The 18,479-nt window shown below is 39.3% G+C and overlaps 1 protein-coding gene across 3 annotated transcripts in view; it reads left to right on the top strand.

Moving 5' to 3' along the window:
• Window positions 1-18,479, top strand: part of Fam126a (family with sequence similarity 126 member A) — a 111,211-nt gene that overhangs the window by 48,627 nt on the left and 44,105 nt on the right. For all 3 annotated transcript variants that reach the window (XM_028774632.1, XM_028774630.1, XM_028774631.1), the window contains 6 exons: window positions 569-649; window positions 1,121-1,236; window positions 1,533-1,628; window positions 4,849-4,965; window positions 9,087-9,174; window positions 10,020-10,179. In XM_028774632.1, the coding sequence (XP_028630465.1) occupies window positions 569-649; window positions 1,121-1,236; window positions 1,533-1,628; window positions 4,849-4,965; window positions 9,087-9,174; window positions 10,020-10,179 (658 nt within the window). The remainder of the gene's footprint in view (window positions 1-568; window positions 650-1,120; window positions 1,237-1,532; window positions 1,629-4,848; window positions 4,966-9,086; window positions 9,175-10,019; window positions 10,180-18,479) is intronic.

Raw genomic sequence — 18,479 nt, 5'->3', positions numbered from 1 at the left:
TTGTAAGTCGCCACTGTCTCCTGAGATGTACATAAGACTTAATGGTTTGTGTGACTTAGCCTGAGTATCAGTTATGACATGACATTCTGAATGCTTATGGGTTGTGTTCTTTAAGATGGAAAGGGAAGGTGAGGTCCTTCTGTAGACACATCTCATATTTAATTGACTTAGAGAATACAACTTGTTAGTAAAGAGCAAGTCACTGCACTGTCTATGCCGTAGCCATCCTGAGAACAGTGGAACTTTAATTTAGTTGGATATTTTCTACGCTAACTATAGTGCTCTGCTTGGCTTTAGTTTTGAAAATGCAACAATGCACATGTTACCTACTGATGCTAATGCCAATTGATAATGGATCGCCAATGTTCAAGAGTTTTAATTGTCTTTAAATTCCTTTTATTCTGGTCTTTAAAAATTTGTCTTAGAGGGAAGAAAGGGGAGGGAGAGATGTTGCAATTAATATGATAACCTCAAAAAATTAAACCTGGACAAATTGTCCTAATAATTTTATTTTTAAAATGTTACATGTACAAGGTAACTTTTAAGATATTTCCTTTTACTTTTGTAGGAAATAGTTGACAAACATGGACATAGTAAAGTATTGAGTTTTACAATTCCATCTTTATCCAAACCATCTGTATATCATGAAGTAAGTAGTTTTTTATCAAAGTATTTGTTTGGTCCTAAGCTCCAATAATCCCATGTTAGGGTATAGTTATCTATGCACAGAAGTGAGTTATCAGTACTGCAAAAGGCACTGATTATCACCACACGGAGTGTTTACTCTTTCAAACAATAAGTCAAAATCACTAAAGTATCGAACTAAGATCTGATGGTGAGAGCCTTATTGAAAGCATTTATCTTTCTATAATGGGTAAGGCTCATCTTAATTTGTGTCTGTGTGGGAATGGGGTGGACAATTGCGTACTCCAGGATGGAATTTTGGAAATTAAACATTGTGATTTTCATTTGTGGTTTAGTTTCTAACATTTATTAAATCTTGGAGTGGAAATATGACAGGAAGTCTGACTATCTCTAAGCTATATTGTGTGCCTAGTAGGCACTCTCCGTGCTTTGTGCATTCTCAGTATCACCTTCAACAAAACTGTCTTTTTGCTAGCCTTCCAGCATTGGGTCTATGGCGCTGACAGAGAGTGCTCTATCCCAGCATGGCTTATCAAAGGTTGTGTACAGTGGACCCCATCCTCAACGGGAGATGCTGACAGCACAGAACAGGTACACTGGAGAGGCACAATTCTCCTAGCTAAGTTGTTTAAAAATTGTTTCAGTAAATTTATAAAGTATAGTGAGCTAAATGTGATACTTCTGTGGATATTGAGTCATTTTAGAAAAGAATCAGACATACCTAGACTTGCCCCTGTGCTTTGCTGCAGGCATTATCTGGAGTTTTGAAGATGCAGTACTGTTATTTGCAGACTTCTTTTTCCTTTGAGTTTCCTTACTGTGTCTGTAATGTGTAAGCCTGATTCTGCTGTGTCAGGTCAGCTAACATTCCTTTGGTTTGTCTTCAGGTTTGAAGTGTTGACATTCCTTCTGTTGTGTTACAATGCTGCTTTAACCTACATGCCCAGTGTTTCTCTTCAGTCACTGTGTCAGATTTGTTCAAGGTAAACCAGATTTCCTAGGTTCTAATCCTGGGGTATATGAATGTAGGACTGCTAATTTGTTACATACCTAAGTTATTGTTATGTGATTGTTGGTTTAAAACATTACATAAGTCAATGTACAATTCAGCCTACTGAGCACATAGAAGGTAGCTTAGAAATAGTAGCTATCCAAAATCACAATGATGAATTTCCAACTGAGTAATGTTTGGGTAGAATATTAAATCAGAAGGGGTTATATTACTTTTAAAACAATGGCATGGTCATTACTTTTTAATTTGTGGAATATAATTGGGTGTTTCTTTTTATCTTGTTTGCTTTTATTTATTTACATTTACTGTGTTTCTAGTTTTATTCCAAAAAATAAGGGAACATGGCATTATGGTTTTTCTTCATTTAAAGAAAGAGGTAAATATGCTGGTTGAATAAATTAAAATTTGGTATTTATTATGCAACACAAAAATATGAGTGTAAAACAAGTGTTCTGTTTGGGGTAAAAGTTGGATTTATTCTACTTGAAGCTATTTTTTCTCAGTTTCTCTGCTTATTTTGTTCTTAGTACTAAGGAGTTTTGAGTTTCTTGCAGTGTCAAATGCGCTTATATTTATGCTTTGAATTAAAGGCCTTTTAAGAAAACATTTTTGGGGCCTGGAGAGATGGTTCATCAGCTAAGAGTGCTTCTTGCTCTTGTATCTACATTAGATGGCTCACAACCATCATAAATAACTCCAGTTCCAGAAGATCCAAAGCCCTTTTCTGGCCTCCTTGGGCACACATACATACATGTCCATACACAGAGAGAGACACATATACATAAAAATAAGTCTGAAAAAAGAAGATATTTTTAAAAGGTCTTTAGTATTTGAGATGTTTTCCAGGGAATTTTAGACTTTTAAATGTGGTGTGTGTGTGTGTGTGTGTGTGTGTGTGTGTGTGTGTGTGGGCGCGCGCACGTGCAGGTGCCATGGAAGGCATGTGGAAATCAGAGGATGATGCTCAGGAGACAGTTCTCTCTTTCTTCACATTTTGGGATGCTGGGATTGAACTCAAGTTGCCAGGCTTAGTGATGAGTGTCTCCACTTAGAGCGAACTCAGCAGCTCCAGCCTGGGATTTTGTAGGTGGCAGTGATGGCTACAAGTAGAGGCCAGTTACATTGTATTCATTAATGTGCTCTCAAGTCGGAGCTGTATCACTCCTGACACAAAGTGAGAAAGCAGGCATTTTCTAGGAAATGACCTAAAAATAGAAACTTCTTGTTTCACTTAAAAGTTTGTGTTGATGATAGACATTTTAGGCAATAAATATATGTACAAGGAAGGAAAACAGGTCTACAATCCCATAACTCTGACTTTATCTGAGAAATACTGTATGCCTGTTTATTAATTACATACAAGCTGAGATTGTGGTCCATGTGCTGTTTTTGCAATTTCACACAAACCCATCATTTAGGTAGATACTCACTCACACACTAGGGCTAAAATTCAGGGTTGAACACATGTTAGGCAAGCACTGCTTTAACAAACTCTTTCCAGACAGGGTCTCTTTGTATGGCCCTGGCCATCCTGGGCCTTCCTCTATAGACCAGGCTGGCCTGAGTTCACAAAAATACACCTGCCTCAAAGGCATGTGCTACCTCCACCCTGCTCCCAAGGAGATTTTTAAAGGGCAGTTTAATTGCATTATAGTGCTCAGGCTAGTATATATAATTGACTTCGTGTTGGATCTAAAGGTAGTTCCTAGTCACTGTCCTACACTTTATTAATCCTTAATTTTCACCATCATATAGATATACATAATTGGCAAGGGAGTCAGTTCATTGTAATCACGTCTTAATTTAGTAACAGGTGGAACTGATGATCAGATTCCTCTGAGCAGAGCCTCAAGCTCCCGTGAATCCCTTTTCTCCCCAACCCCAACTTTAGGTACTTGGTATGAGAAGTCAGAGGGCAAAGATAGAACATGATTGACAGAGTCCAAAAGACCCTGGTGGGTTATAGTTTGGACCTATGGATGGGCAGGGCTATTGCCAGCTCTCAGTTAAGGCCAGATATTTGGTGGCATCCTGGCCTGACCTCAGGCCTTTCCTTTCTCTTTCTAGACTTTGGCCTTTGCTTTGTTCTTAGGGATGTGGGCTGCTCACACAAATGGTCTCCTGGCTCTTAGCCTTGTACCATCTTCCTTGGTGAATCCCTGCAGGCTTAGGTACCTTGCTCACAAGCTTGAGTTTGCAGTTGGCTCCTAAGTCCTACCAATTTGCAGGGCACCCTGCATCAGATGTACTGGGTCTAGGCCCCATGCAGAAACCTATGCTGTAGTCTTTGCAGCCTGAGTACAGGGCCTCCAGGCCCACTTGACATACCTATTCTCAATGGAGCTGAGTGTCAGGAGGTCAAGAAGGAATAGAAGGAGGAGACCTGAGCTGTGTCTCACTTGTTGCCTGCACTGCTTCTCATCATAAATGTTTTGTTTGCCTTAATTTTATTTAAGTTATTTTCTCTGAAAACAACAACAACAACAACAACAACAACAAAACAACAACTAGCAAACATTGCTGATTTCTGTTTAGAATTCTCTCAAGGGTGTTGTGTTTAGATATGTTGCAAATAGTATAAAACTGCCTATCCTTTATTTCTTGTATGTTTTTCAGCATAATTATTATGGTTGTTGTTTAGCCTTTCAAGACAGGCTTTCGCTATGTAGCTCTGACTGTCCAGGAACTCACTGTGTAGACCAAGGCTGACTCTGAACTCACAGAGATCCACCTGCCTCTGCTTCCCAGGTGCTGGGATTAAAGGTGTGCATCCCTACATCTGAGAAGAACACTCAAATTTTTTATCTGTCTGAAATTTATAATAGATATTTCATGAAGCTTGAGTCTGAGTTATAGTAATTTTTCTGATCCTGAAGTTTGTACTAAGAATTTAACCAGGAATTAAAGATTAAAGGTCTATTAATGGTAACTTCTATGTAATGTCCCCAGAATTATTGATAAGTGAATTGATTAAAATTAGTAAACCAACCAGTTAGTGTGTGACTCACCAACTGCATACACTGCCTGCCTTGGGCTTTACAGTCTTTTCCTGAATAACATATTCAGGGAAATGTTACAGGCATTCTGTTCATGAGATTGTTTTATAGATACTAGATTTGTTATTTCTACTGTTGGTTCATAATTAGAAAATCATCTGCACTTCACAAATATGTTTTCTTCTTTCTTTCCAGAATATGTGTCTGTGGATATCCCCGACAACATGTAAGAAAATACAAAGGTGTGAGTGGCAGGATACCGATTTCATCCGGATTCATGGTGCAGATGCTAACAGGAGTGTATTTTGCCATGTAAGTGTGTCTCATATACAAAGCGCACTGTTTGACTTTGGCATATGATAGCCTGTCAGGCTGTTTCTATAACAATATGGTCTCAATAGATAAACAATCATCATATTTTTATGAATGAAAAGGAATCAAGTTCTTAATAGTTTGATCATTTAAAATACATATTTTAAAGCTGTGCAAAATTTCAGCTATGACTAAATGACTAAAACACTTCATTGTTTTTAAAATTCAGGGTCAGAATGAAAATGGGTAAAATGTGAACATGCTCAGTTCTTCTGCACATGACTTTTGGGACTATGATTTTCAAACTGAGTTTTTTAAATTCCAGTGACTATTTTTTTCCATTTCTAGAAATTTTGCTCTTAAAAAGCACATTAGAGAATCTTCCATCAGAAATAACCTATTGGTTTCTAACATTGGTGCTTAGCCTTTTGTAGTAACTTAGGTACAGTGTATGTTTGAATCCTGTCTTGCCCTTTGTAATTCTCATATGACCCAAATGACAAGGCACTTTTCATTATAGCCCCTTGATATTTTAATTCACTCTGGTAGATAGTGAGCCTCTTGACTGAGGGAAGGACTTATGGTGTAGGGGGATGGCTTGTACCTCATAAAGTTTTACTGAGGACAGTTGTGTTCATGTGTGCATACAAGCTGTGGCTGCCTCCCTGTTGTAATGACATCATTGAGTAGTTCTGATAGAGTGTGTCCCACAGTTTAAAACATTGGATTTGGGGGGTTTGGTTGTTGTTGTTGTTAGAGACAGCATGTCCTTGAATTGATGCTATGGCTTCTTCCTCAGAGTCCCAGAGTTATAGATGTGTGTCACCATGCCTAGCTCTAAAATACTTGTTTACTGGCCCTTAAAAAGAGCTCTCCTGCCGGGCGGTGGTGGTGCACGCCTTTAATCCCAGCACTTGGGAAGCAGAGACAGGCGGATTTCTGAGTTCGAGGCCGGCCTGGTCTACAGAGTGAGTTCCAGGACAGCCATGGCTCCACAGAGAAACCCTGTCTCAGAAAACAAACAAACAAACAAACAAACAAACAACAAAAAAAAGAGCTCTCCTAAGCTTTGTATTAAATTGTTGGGGCTTGGGTATATGATAGTTTCCTTGTTCTCACTTCACTTTGAATGTCTTCTCTCGGTCTGTCATGCCTAGCTTATCTTTTCCTTGACATAACAACAGACCTGATCCACAGTCGTCCCAGGTCGCTGAAGGCTTTTCATGTCTTACTGTTTTGCTTCCACCCTTTTTGTTCTGTTCTAATAGATCAGATTTCTCCTGAAATCTCAGTTTACTTGCACATGTGCCAGTCTTCTCCACCAGATCATTTAAAATAGTGGTCACAGTAATTTAAGTTACCCCGATGATTTCAATGTTTAGGTCACCTCTGGATTTAGTTCTCTCTTTCTTTTATTTACTTATTTTTTTGTGATACGGGGTTGAACCTAGTGTTTCATATGAGTACTCTACTACTTAACTGTATCTCTGGCCCTGAGTTTAGTTCAATTAGTTACTTTATTGACATCTTTCCTCTTGGTTATGTAGTATGTCCTGTAATTTTTGATTGTTCATGATTTCATTCAGAAGTAGGGCAATAGAAATATATGTAAATATGGTTTATGTCTGAAAATGAGAATGATTCTTTATCTAGCGTACTAATGAAACCTTGTAGGTGGTGCTACGAAGTTGTAAGAGCCTAGGGCCCAAGCAGCCTTAATAAGAAATAGTGAAAAGCAGAAAAAAAGGAGTTCTACTCAATATAGCCATATTGAGAGAGGAACAAATTATAGAAGACAAGAGGGATACATAGCCTCAGTCTACCTCTTGTGGATCCATCATTGTCTCTGCTCCAGGTCTCTTGCAAGGTGTGGTGACAAGTTGTCAGACTGTTGACTTGAGTTCCTGGAAAGCAAGCTCCCTGTCCGGCAGGCACTGCAGCCACAGTCCTTTTCTGCCAGCGAGAAATTCTTGGGGAAATTGCAGTTTCTTGGAATCCACAGACAACTTCAGTGGGCTTACAGCTAAAGGAAAGGACACAAGTGTCTCTCCTCTTGCCAGGATGGTGTCAGCAGGGTTGTGTTATACTCTTGCCATAGTTACATTCTGGGTAACCTCTACAGATACCCCTACTTTTACCTAGTATTTTGAGTGGGAGCTGGATTGCTGACGAGTTTTCCTCGTTCAGGTTTCTCTCTATGCCTGTCCCCAGAGAGGCTTTCTTCTCCCATTTTTTTAGGCCCTCCTTCAGCAATAGAGTGTTGTTCCTAGCTGGCCCACCCTTCACCTGCTACAGCACTTGGTCCTGCACCTCACCTGGGTGACACAGTAGAACTGGCCCTGTGGTGGGGGGCATGAGTGAGCTAGCCTGGAGGGTATGAGCACAGGAGTGCTAGCTCTACCCCTTGCTGGCTGTAGTAACATTTGAAGAGCTAGCCATGGCAGTGCTGAAGAGCTGGCCCTGATGGCTTGACTTTGGGAGGTATAGCAGGCTGACTAACTCAGCTACCACTCAGGCCTAGATCCAGGGCTATGAGTTGGTCCACCACAACATCTACCCTGTCTATGAACTGATGAAGTGCAAGATGGGGCTGGTCCTGCAGGTCCAAGGTAACAACAGGATATCTGAGAGGAATCCCAGTGAGGAGCCTGTATTGATAGTGTAGCAGAAGCCAGAGACCTTGAAACAGTTCAGTGATTCATTGTAATGGACATTTGCAAGGAAAGACTATGGATAAAAGTATAAGAGGGTATACTGTGTACACACTGTGACACACTGAAGCTTCTACAATGAGATGCGTGTTTTTTTTTTTTTCTGGTTTTGTTTTTTGTTTTTTTTCTTTTTGGGAGGAGGTTGCAAGGGCAGATTTGAAGAGATGGAGAGATGAATGGGGTTGGAGTGCATGTGTGAAATTCAAAAATGATCAAAAAGTTAAAAAAAAAAAAAAGAAAAGGAAGTTTTTTCTTATTCTCAGTGTACTAGTCTGGCAGTGATGGGCTGAAATGTCAACAGAGTTCTTTCTCTATTGTCCTGATCCCTGTGAAGTCTAGGCAGACTCCTTGCCCCTGAGTGGTGTGTGCTGTGGGGGAGGGGCCCTCAGTGTTCTTGCCTCTTTTTCAGAAGCAGAGAACTCCTAGTTATCTCAGCATAGACCTAGGTTTATATCCCTGTTTCCCCTCCGAGCCACAATTCTTTTTCAGCTGTGCCTTGGGGATAATAGGCTGGTAGGATTGGCTATTGTCTCCCCAATGCACATATGAAAAGAGTGTCTGGCAGGCCTGTGCTTTTCCCATGGCAGTGGCCACTCTGCTCCTTCAAGCCTTCACCACCAAGGGCCATCCTTTCTGGTCCCCAGTCCTGCTTCCTATGTTTTTTCCTGACACCTACAGGAGGCATGGGGAAGCCCATGAAGCAGTGTGAGTGGTCTGTATATATGCTCCAGAGGTTTGTATGCCCTGCTACCTCCAGAGTCAGCTTTGCACTGTGCTAGAACCTGTTAGAGAGCTGAGTTACTTTTCGTCTGCTGCGTATGGCCTCCCTCTCTTGAGCTCAGAGATATGTCTGTTGACTTGGATTACTCAGTTGAGTTTTAGGAAGGGTTTGGTATATTTTTGAACATTGAACATACATAATACACACATGCTGAATTTCTTATCTCTTGTGCTTGCAACTTGTATTATGTTCCTTTCTCAATGGCCATCAGAATGCAAAGGAAAATGGGTAGGATTGAGTTCTCAGTAAAACCATGGGAACTACATGGTAATTTGACCATAATTGTTCAGAAAATTATTCTAAAGTATATAATTTATTATGTTCTGAGTTACTTTGACAATATAAGATGCCTGAAATTGCCTTAGCTCTTTGATTTCTGTTCTATAAATAGTCACGTTCCTTAGAGAAGAAATGTACATGTATAAAATTTTCTTTGCTATTAATAGGCTTTCAGATAATAGGAACTCAATGACTTAAAAATACATTTTTAAGGAGCATAGAATGTTAAGCAGTGTGCTAATATGATCTGTTGCTTTCTTTAGTAAAGATAAATAGTTCCTCATTATGTTTTGTTTTGTTATATAGGATAAATTAAAAATAATACGTTGTTTAATGCCCGTGTTTTGCAGATACAATGGAGAATGGGATCTAGCTCAGAAAGCATTGGATGATATTATATACAGAGCCCAGCTAGAATTATATCCAGAGCCTCTGCTGGTAGGTTCTGCACTTAATTATGCAAATTTTTAACTTACAAATTTTTAGTTTAGAAGTATGCATTGAGAAGTAATTCGTGGCATATGAAAATGTCTTTAATATTCAGCACTTTGTTGTATTGGGAAATATTAAATTTAAAAGTGTTTGTATGGGGCTAAAGAGATGGCTCAGCAGTCAAGAGCACTGTCTGCTCTTCCAAAGGTCCTGAGTTCAATTTCCAGCAACTACATGGTGGCTCACAACCATTTGTAGTGGAATCTGATGCCCTCTTCTGGTATGCATGAAGACAGCTTGTGTGTGCGCGTGCATCTGCGTCTGCGTATGCATGTGCTGGTGTTGGTAGTAGTAGACACCTTTAATCCCAGCACATGGGAGGCAGAGACAAGCCTTTGAGTTTGGGGGCAGTCTGTTCTACAGAGTGAATTCCAGGACAGCCACAACTACACAGAGAAACCATGTCTTGAAAAACAAAAACAAACAAATAAAAAGCAGTTGTATAAAATTCAGAGATTTAATTAGATTGACTTAAGATATGTAACTGATAGTACTCTCTTCTGTTTATCAGAATTTCAACATACTAAATACATTTGTCAGTTAGCATTTGAAACTGAGAAAGAAATCTAGTTCAATATTTAACAATCACAAACCTCATTCCTTCATAGTGTTTTGAAGTATAAGCATCCCTCTGACCCTCTTGCTCCCTATTTTGGAGGGTTTATGTATCGTCATATTAATATACCTTGGGGGATAATATTCTTCTTATAAATTTGTTAATGCTTAGCCTTATATCTAAAAGTAAATAATGTATCTGTTTACCAGTCTTAAACTTTATTTTTTTCTTTTAGGTTGCTAATGCAATAAAGGCTTCATTGCCTCATGGTGCCATGAAATCTAGTAAGGAAGGTACAAGGTGTATTCAAGTTGAAATCACACCAACTTCCTCTAGAATATCAAGAAATGCAGTTACCAGCATGTCAATAAGAGGTCACAGGTGGAAAAGACATGGTAAGTATGCCTCATGTTTGAGCACTGCTGGCTCTTCCACATGGCTCTCTGCTGCTGTGGTGTTAGAACCTGTACCTTAGGAAACAGCACCAACATAGCCTGGCAAACAGAACTTCTAGGTTTTCATCCAGGGACAGAGACAATGAAAGGGTAACACTTCTTATGTTAGGCATATGAATAAAGAATACTTAAAGTTTACTTATTGCAGTAGAGTAGGAGAGTAAGAAAGTGCATTATAAGTAGTCATGTACTTTAGGTTGCTGGTCTTGGGTAGTTGTATGCTGTCGCTACTGCTGTCAGACATTCTGCATGCAAGTCTTTTCATGTTGTAGTAGAACTACCCACCTTCCATTCTGTCAGGACTCCCTGGTAAAGAGTGCCATGCTGTCGATGCACTAGACATTTCTATTTTACAAATTCATTTTCACTCAAGATTGTATTAGTTTTCTTATCTGCTTCATTTTACTATTTTAAAGTGTTGCTGGAAGTTAATTGCGTTTGCCATGCATCCCTGTGCTTTGCCATTTCCCTCTCTTCTCCTTTAGTCTCCTCCTTATTCCATCCCTTCTTCCTGTTATCCATTCTCTCCTCTCTAACAGAGAGGAAAAAGAGCCAGATGAGTAATGCCACCCTCCTCAAAAGTGACCTTCACCATCTTTTTGCCCCACAAGTGCATAGAGCATGTGTGTTAAGAGGACCTACTCTTCTTTCTTTTCCTCTGCACTGAGGTGAAAGTAGCAGCTCAGTCTGGGAGACTTCGTCATAGCTGCGTCCCCTGTGGACCACAGGGGAAACAGAGAGGGAAGGATGCTTAGAGGTTGTAACACAGAAAGCTGTCCTGACTGAGAAGGTTTTCCACTTCCCCTCAGACACACTAAGAGAGACTATGCCAGAAAAGGAAGGGTGATGTTACAGTTTAACCAATGGCCATTGTTGATCCACTCATTTTTAAAGTTACTCTGTAAGTCCTGAAGGTCCAACCGGGTGGCATAAAAGAGTTTGTCATATTTGCTATTAGGCAACCACAAAATACATACAAAATCCATTTAAACACTCCAACTCCAAACAGACTTCCATTTCTTCAGTGAAGTTATGCTGTTAAATGAGAATACACTACAGAAAGAAAGTAATTTAACGGATGCCCAGCCTCACTGTGTGAAAGCAGGTACAGATGTGACAGAGTGTGCTGCACTGGCCACTGTGCACTGGCCACTCCCCCCCGAACTACTGCTGCAGAGACGCAGGAACGGATGGATTCTCATGGCTTTTCTGCCTTCTCACCATTTAGATTGGGAATGGGGATGGGAAATGTGGGTTGTACAATTCAAACATGAGAAATATTAAAGCTCCCTCGTGTGTACGTGTGTGTGTGTGTGTGTGTGTGTGTGTGTGTGTGCAGGCTGGTGTGGATTTACCAGAAAGAGATACATATCCTGTAACAAAATGGGAAGTTGTTTTTCAGAAACATTTTGTAGGGGAAAAAGAAATGACCTAATCAAGGTAAAAGAATTCTTATGTATGTCTGTGATGCCCTTATGGATCTAGGTTCCGTTTTGGATGCTGTTTGCAGACTGTCTCAGGCTACAACTTCATTAAAGTAGCCCTTTTATTATCTGTTCCTTTATGTTTATTCAGCCTTTTCTGCACTTGAGTGCCTCCATAGCAAAAGTGTCATAATTGAGGATATAAAAGAGAATGGACTATAAAAAGAAAAGAGGCACACCTATGAGCAGATACAGAGTATGGGCTGGCCTGAGTTGTCACTCTCTGGAGTGTGAATGTCTCTCCACTGGGCTATAAAAGATGGTACTTGCTTAGTCTTACTTGTCTCTCTCTATAGGTAGGCTGTAGCATCCTTTTCAAGGATAGTTAGTCTTAGTTTTCCTTCTGGCTTGTTTCTATTGCAGTAACAAAATGCCCTAAATACCTTCCACTGGGCCCCACTTCCAAAGGATTCCCTACTTCTCACATCACCACACCAGGAGCCTACCTAGCATCCAGCACCCAAGCTATGTGGAAGCTACACCTTCCCAGGGAAGCACTGGTCATGAAGTTACCATGTTTTGCATAGCTCAGCCCTTTTCTATATCCTTTCCTTATGCCTGTGATTTCTGCCTGGATATATTATTGTTCTGGCTTTCAAACAGTGGTTTCTTGTGGAGAGGATGGTTATCATTGTATACTTCTTAAATATATAGACAGTTTTTTTATTTAAAAGTAGATTTGAAATTTTCTTCATATGTAAGATTTTATGTATCGTATTTTCTGTAACAAAATCAAAGTAAAACATTTCTTTAGAAACAGTATGAAAGGATGTATAGATTCCAGAGTGACTCATAGTGGCCTTTCTGTATTTTCGTGTTTCTGAAGCATAGTTCTGTGCAGGTCACTTCAGGTTATGACTGTGAAGACATTGAGTTGTTTGCTGGGATCCTGGATAAACTTTGCATTCAGGTCATCTCCCCACTCTTACCACAGCCATCCCCGTGGGAGGGCATGTTCTGTGTAACCTCTTCACCATGTGATAGAAGTAGGGCTTTGTAACCTTACACTAGTGGTGATGGAGCCTGGGAAAGAAAGCAAGAAAAGCAGCATCTATTTTAAGGAATAAGTCTGCCTTTTTCTTCTTGACTCCTCCTTTGTTTTCCACTTGTGACAAAGACTAAAGCATATATTTTCTGTAGAGCTTTGTCTTAGTTCTTTTCTATTGCTGGGAGGAGACACCATGATGAAGGCAACTTATAGAAGATAGAGTTCACTGGGGTCCTGAAGTTCTAAAAGGTTAGAGTCCATGGTCTTCATGGGGAACATGACAGTGGTTAGGCAGGCACGGTCCTGCGATAGTAGCTGAGAGCTCACATCTGATCCACAAGCAGGAAGAAGGGGTGGGGGTGGGGGGAGAGAGAGAGAGAGACAGAGACAGAGACAGAGAGAACGAGAACAAGAACACATCATGGGCTTTAAAACCTCCAAGCCCACTCCCAGTGACTCATCTGAAACAAGGCCACACTTCATAATCCCAAACCTTTCCACCAGCCAGGGACTAAGCATTCAAATATATGAACCTATTAGAGCCATTCTTTTTATTATTTTTTTAAACTTTTTATTGGTTCTTTGTGAATTTCACATCATGCACCTCAATCCCACTTATCTCTCTTTCTGTTCTTAGCCACCCTTCTCCCTTGCCACCTCCTCCCAAAGGAAAACAAAATAACAACTAAATAAATCAAACAACAACAACAAGAACCCCACATCTTGCTGATTGAAAACACCACAGTTGCCGAGGCAAAATACCCTGGGGAAAAAAATTTAAGCAAAAAGGTGTTTGTTTGGCTCATAGTTGGAGGGTGCAGCCATCACATGGCCATGAGGCAGCAGAAGTGCAGGCAAGGCAGCTAAGAAGAAGACAGGTGGAGAGTGCTCAGTCACCTCCTCTCCACCAGTTACTCTTGAGTGCAGGACATGCTGCTACCCAGAGTGGGTGGGTTCCACCTCTGTAACCTAGAAGATAATCCCCCATGAGCATCTGTTCCAGGCCAACGTCCCAGGTGATTTTAGAGCTCATCAGATGGATTTGTGACTTGTGACTGACCATCAAAGGCCTTTTCCTTGTTCTCTTGTATATATTTCTCCTTATTGCTTTCCTTCTTTTATACAGATTATAAGAAGGGGTGGGTGAGTGAGCTGCTCCCATTGGAGCAGGCAAGCAGGACTTTCTTATAGTTTTTCTTCCTTTGTTTATCATTCAGGTAAGCCGTGTAGGCATAGTGATTTGTATGTGTATCTGAGTAATCAAACATACAGCAAACAAATTCAATTTTAGCAATTCATCACATTGATTCTTTTCTCCTATTAGTACAAATTATTCTCCTAGTCCAAACTCAGTCTGTTTTTGTTAATTAATTTTGGACCGTTTAAATTGCTTGTAACAGAGTACTTCTGGGTTGTTCTAGAAGGTATTTCAGGATACTCTGAAATGAGTGTGGCATTCCTTTCTTCAAGAGTTGCCCACAGCTTATATCACCATGGGAAATATCCTAACGAAGGTGAAACCTTCTTTCATCTTAACATTTGCTGACATTCTAGGACCCAGAAGTCTGCACCCACTGTCAGCCAGCAGCACTACATTGGCCTGAAGGCCCCGGGTTCACACTTGATCATAATTCTTCCTGATTTCAACACAGTGGAGTAATAACAGAATTATTTTTAAAGAGATATATTACACAACGAATTGCATGTTGACCTGATCTCCACATTTTTTACCTGATTATTTTAATATTGTAGTGGAGTAGCTTAGTTCAGTGTTGTGTCTTTCAAGTTCTTCAAGTCTCTGGGAAAGTTGTAATGACTCAGTGTACACTTAAAGAGAGAAACTTTAAGAAAAATAGGTTGTAATGATAAAAAATAGTCAAAAAATGGAAATTCCAGTTAAGAAAGATAAGGTAAGATATTTATAAAAGCAGTAGCATTATTTTTAAAAACCAATAAGGGCAATTTTACTTAAATATTTTCTTTAAAAAATAAAGATAGGAAGAAAAGGAAAACACAGTACATCTTTGTGCCTCATTCTGTGGTTGTGAGAATATCTGAAGCTTCAAGCAGCAACTTGTCCCTGCAGCTGTGGGACTCTGGCCTTGACCCCAGAGCTGCAGGCACTGTGATTCCACTCCTGTCTGCCCTTTTCCACCCAAGTTCCCTTCTCACACCTCATCCAGAGCAAACCTAACTCCTATTTTTGTTTGTTTACCACAACCAACACCATTGTGACTCATTCTTCCTCCACTTTAAAAAAAAAACTACCTACATGGAAACAGCATAAGCTATTTTCCATTCTTTGAAAATGGTTACTGAAATCAAACTTCCATTTTATATAAGTCCCCTAAATAAGTTAGGGATTGACATATGGTTGCAAATAATGAGCATGGAAAACGTTGCCAACTAGTATCTAAAAGTCCACTGAACCCCCAAGTCTTCATCCCTGTCTCCTTTCCTCTGTATGTTTGACCTGTGATGGGAGCAGCAAGTAAAAAGCATTTTATATACTTTGAAGTGTGTACATAAAGGCTGAGTTTTAATTGGCCAAAGGCTGACTAGTTCTTTAAGAATTGCTTTGCTAGCTATCTAGTAATTGTGTTCTTGGTAAATTTACATTAGATAATTTTCCATTCAAATAATAGTCCCTTCCTAAAACTTAAATTTTGAATTTTCTCAATTTGAACTAAATGTGCTCAGTTTGAGAGTGCTAGCAAGCATAAAAACATGCACATGTTACAGAAGCTGACAGTGTATCTATCTGTTTTTGCTGTTGTTCCTGTGGAGGTGCCCACCAGTACTTGACATGTCATTATTAGAACGAGTATTTTTTAGATGCTTAATTCCTAGTATCTTACTTCATCTTGTTAATGTAAATAGGAAATAGATCTCACTTGGGTTCTCAGTTATATACAGTTACAGCCATTCACAACAGGAAAGTGTCGATAATAAAAAATAATGAAAATCATATTTCTAAACTGGAGCCTCTGAGCATCACCCAGTTTTTGGCTCTAGCACATGCTAAATACTTAATGCTAACAACAGTTTTAGTTTCCCTTTCAGAGGTGGGAAGGATTGGATCCAGGCTCCTGTGTACTAATCCCTAACTTTTGAATTTCTGAGATAGAATCTCTGTATGTAGCCCAGGTTGGCCTCAAACTCAGAAGCCCCCTCTTAAACCTCTTAGGTACCAACATATATGGATACTTTTAATTAGTACTACTTCTTAATTATTTTGACATACAATTTAGAAGATTACAAGCTTTTAAGGTCATGAAAAGGAATTATAAATAAGAAGTATATATATTTTTAAGTTTTCCAACATGATGACCAAAAGCAAACACCTTGAGAATATTAGACTTTTACTATGTGGAAGAATCAGATTGATACAATTTAAATATATGGAGCCCAAAGAAAGTGCAGTTGCAAGTTATTACAGCAAGCAGTTTGATTACAATTTTGGCTTATAAAATTATTTGTATATATTGCATACCATGATACATAAAGCTAAGCGAGATAACATAGCTCAAAGGGACTTGTAATTATGTTACAAAAATACCAGAAAAAGTGGTCTGTGTCATAATTTAATTCGCTCAGTGATTAAGTACTATCTTATTAGATGAGTTTTTTTTTTTTTTTAAAAGGAATGATAAAAAGATTCAGAGGCTGGGGAAGTAGCTCAGTAGGTAAAATGCTTACCTGAAGCAAGCCAAAGGGGCTGAGTGCAGATCTTGGCATCCATATAGAAGTTGCGTGTGGTGTACAGGCCTGGACCGCAGTGTTGGGACCTGGCTGTTGACATGGGATCCTAGAACTTGCTAGCCAGCCAGTTTTGGTGACTCACTGAGCTGCAGGATCAGTGAGACCCTGTCTTTAAAAACAAGGTCAAGAAGCAAACACCTTGAGAATATTAGAATGTCTTACTATATTCAGACATGTGACTGCACTCTGACCTCTATACACAGGAACATACAGCAAATACTACACAAAAGTGCAAAAGGTACCACTAGTATATAAAATAATTTATTTTGGCCTAATGTGGTGGTGTACACCTTTAATCCCAGCACTTGGGAGGCAGAAGAAAATGGATCTCTGTGAGTTAGAGACCAGTTTTGTCTACAGAGTAAGTTCCAGGACAGGCAGGGCTACACAGAAAAACCCTGCTTGAAAAACAAATAATAATAGTAGTGGTGATATTATTTTAAACTGATCAGCCAGTTAGAGGATTTTAATAAGTTTCTGTTGTATAACATTGATAAAGCAAGAAAGTAGTTATTTTCTAACTGTTGAAGAGATTTAAAATTATAAATCCATTTCCAGAAAAGTATTTTTAAAATAATTGTTTGCAAGCATTTCAGACCATTTAAGATTGTCTTTCTAGATACTGGAGAAAATAAACTCATAAATCTTGAAATGGAATATTTTGTGTCTGATTTTATGACAATGAGAAAGGGCTTAAATTTGAAGAAAATTGAAGTTGGTAAGAGTTTTAAAAACATTTTTAGAAATAGTGATAATTTTAAAATCAAAAGTAGCAAACTTTGGGAATTGATTATTAGAATCCTTTCTACATCTCTAGTTAGAAATTGACAGTTGTGAGCCTGGCTAGTGGCTTTCGAATCCTTAGCTGAGATGGAGTATCATGGAGGCCGGGTCTGCATGGAGCCCACCGAGTTTCTGCCTACAGAGTCTGCTTCTCATTCCATCTTTACCCTTAGCTTTGTTCAAGGTGAGGCCCTTTAGCTCCCAGGCCTTGTGTGGTGCTTTTGTGCAGCTTTGATTTCTTCTTAAAAGTAATGGCCTGGCCTGAGCCTTACCATGGTGCTTCCTCTTCCAAGTTATTGGGCCATACTTTGTGTTAAGCTTTTATTAACTTCCGTTGGTTAAAGAAGGCTAATAAAGTATGTGGGTGGTTGATTCATATGCCTTTCAGTGGCTGCCTTTGCAGTCTGAAATGCAGGTTCCAAGTTTCTTACTGCTGAGACCTCATTTACAGAGCATTTCCACTGTGACTTACTCGTCCTTCCTTCTAACCCTGAACGTTCAGCATTTCTGCCTTAGGGCCTTTGGCTAGCTCTTTGGGATGTTTGGCTGAAGTTTGAATAGCAAGAGGCATCACTGATTGGCACTCCTCCTTCTTCCAGATTGTTATGTAGCCAGCACCTCTTCCTCCTTCAAGTCCAAACCACCCATCTGAAGTAGCTTTGACCCTTAACCTTGCTTACATGTTCTACTATTTTTATTTGCATTTTTCTGCTATTCAGATTTGCTTTTCTTAATTCCTGCATAGTAGGAAGGTCTGGTATCATGTTATTGACTTCTCAGTCAAGCCTAAAACAATGGCTTACACATTATAGGTGCTCAGTACATCCATGGATGAATGAGTGGATGATTTGAAAAGTTTTAGGGTGAGCATCTTGTCCCTTGTCTGATTGTTTGATGTAAATGTTAAGGCTGATATGTAGGGTGATATTTGTTCATCTATAATCCAGCCAGTTGTTAGAGCTTTCATTCTGTACTTCCATGTGTATATTGTTTTCATAGTTTTACTTTATGTTAAATGTTTGGTGCTTTGGTTTTGTTTAACATTTTAAATATTTTTCTAAGTTCTGGTAATCCTGCTGTAGTTATTTTAATGGCTACATAATATATTTGATACATTGAGTGATAACTTGTCATTTACTTACCTGTCCTATATGTTGAATAATTTGCTTCTAATTTTGCCTGTTATAAATAATATTTTAAAGTACAACCTAGTAAATACATAC

Source organism: Grammomys surdaster, unplaced genomic scaffold (assembly GCF_004785775.1).
Source record: "Grammomys surdaster isolate TR1022 unplaced genomic scaffold, NIH_TR_1.0 242, whole genome shotgun sequence".
Lineage (NCBI taxonomy): Eukaryota > Metazoa > Chordata > Mammalia > Rodentia > Muridae > Grammomys > Grammomys surdaster.
This window is presented reverse-complemented; position numbering and strand designations above follow the sequence as displayed.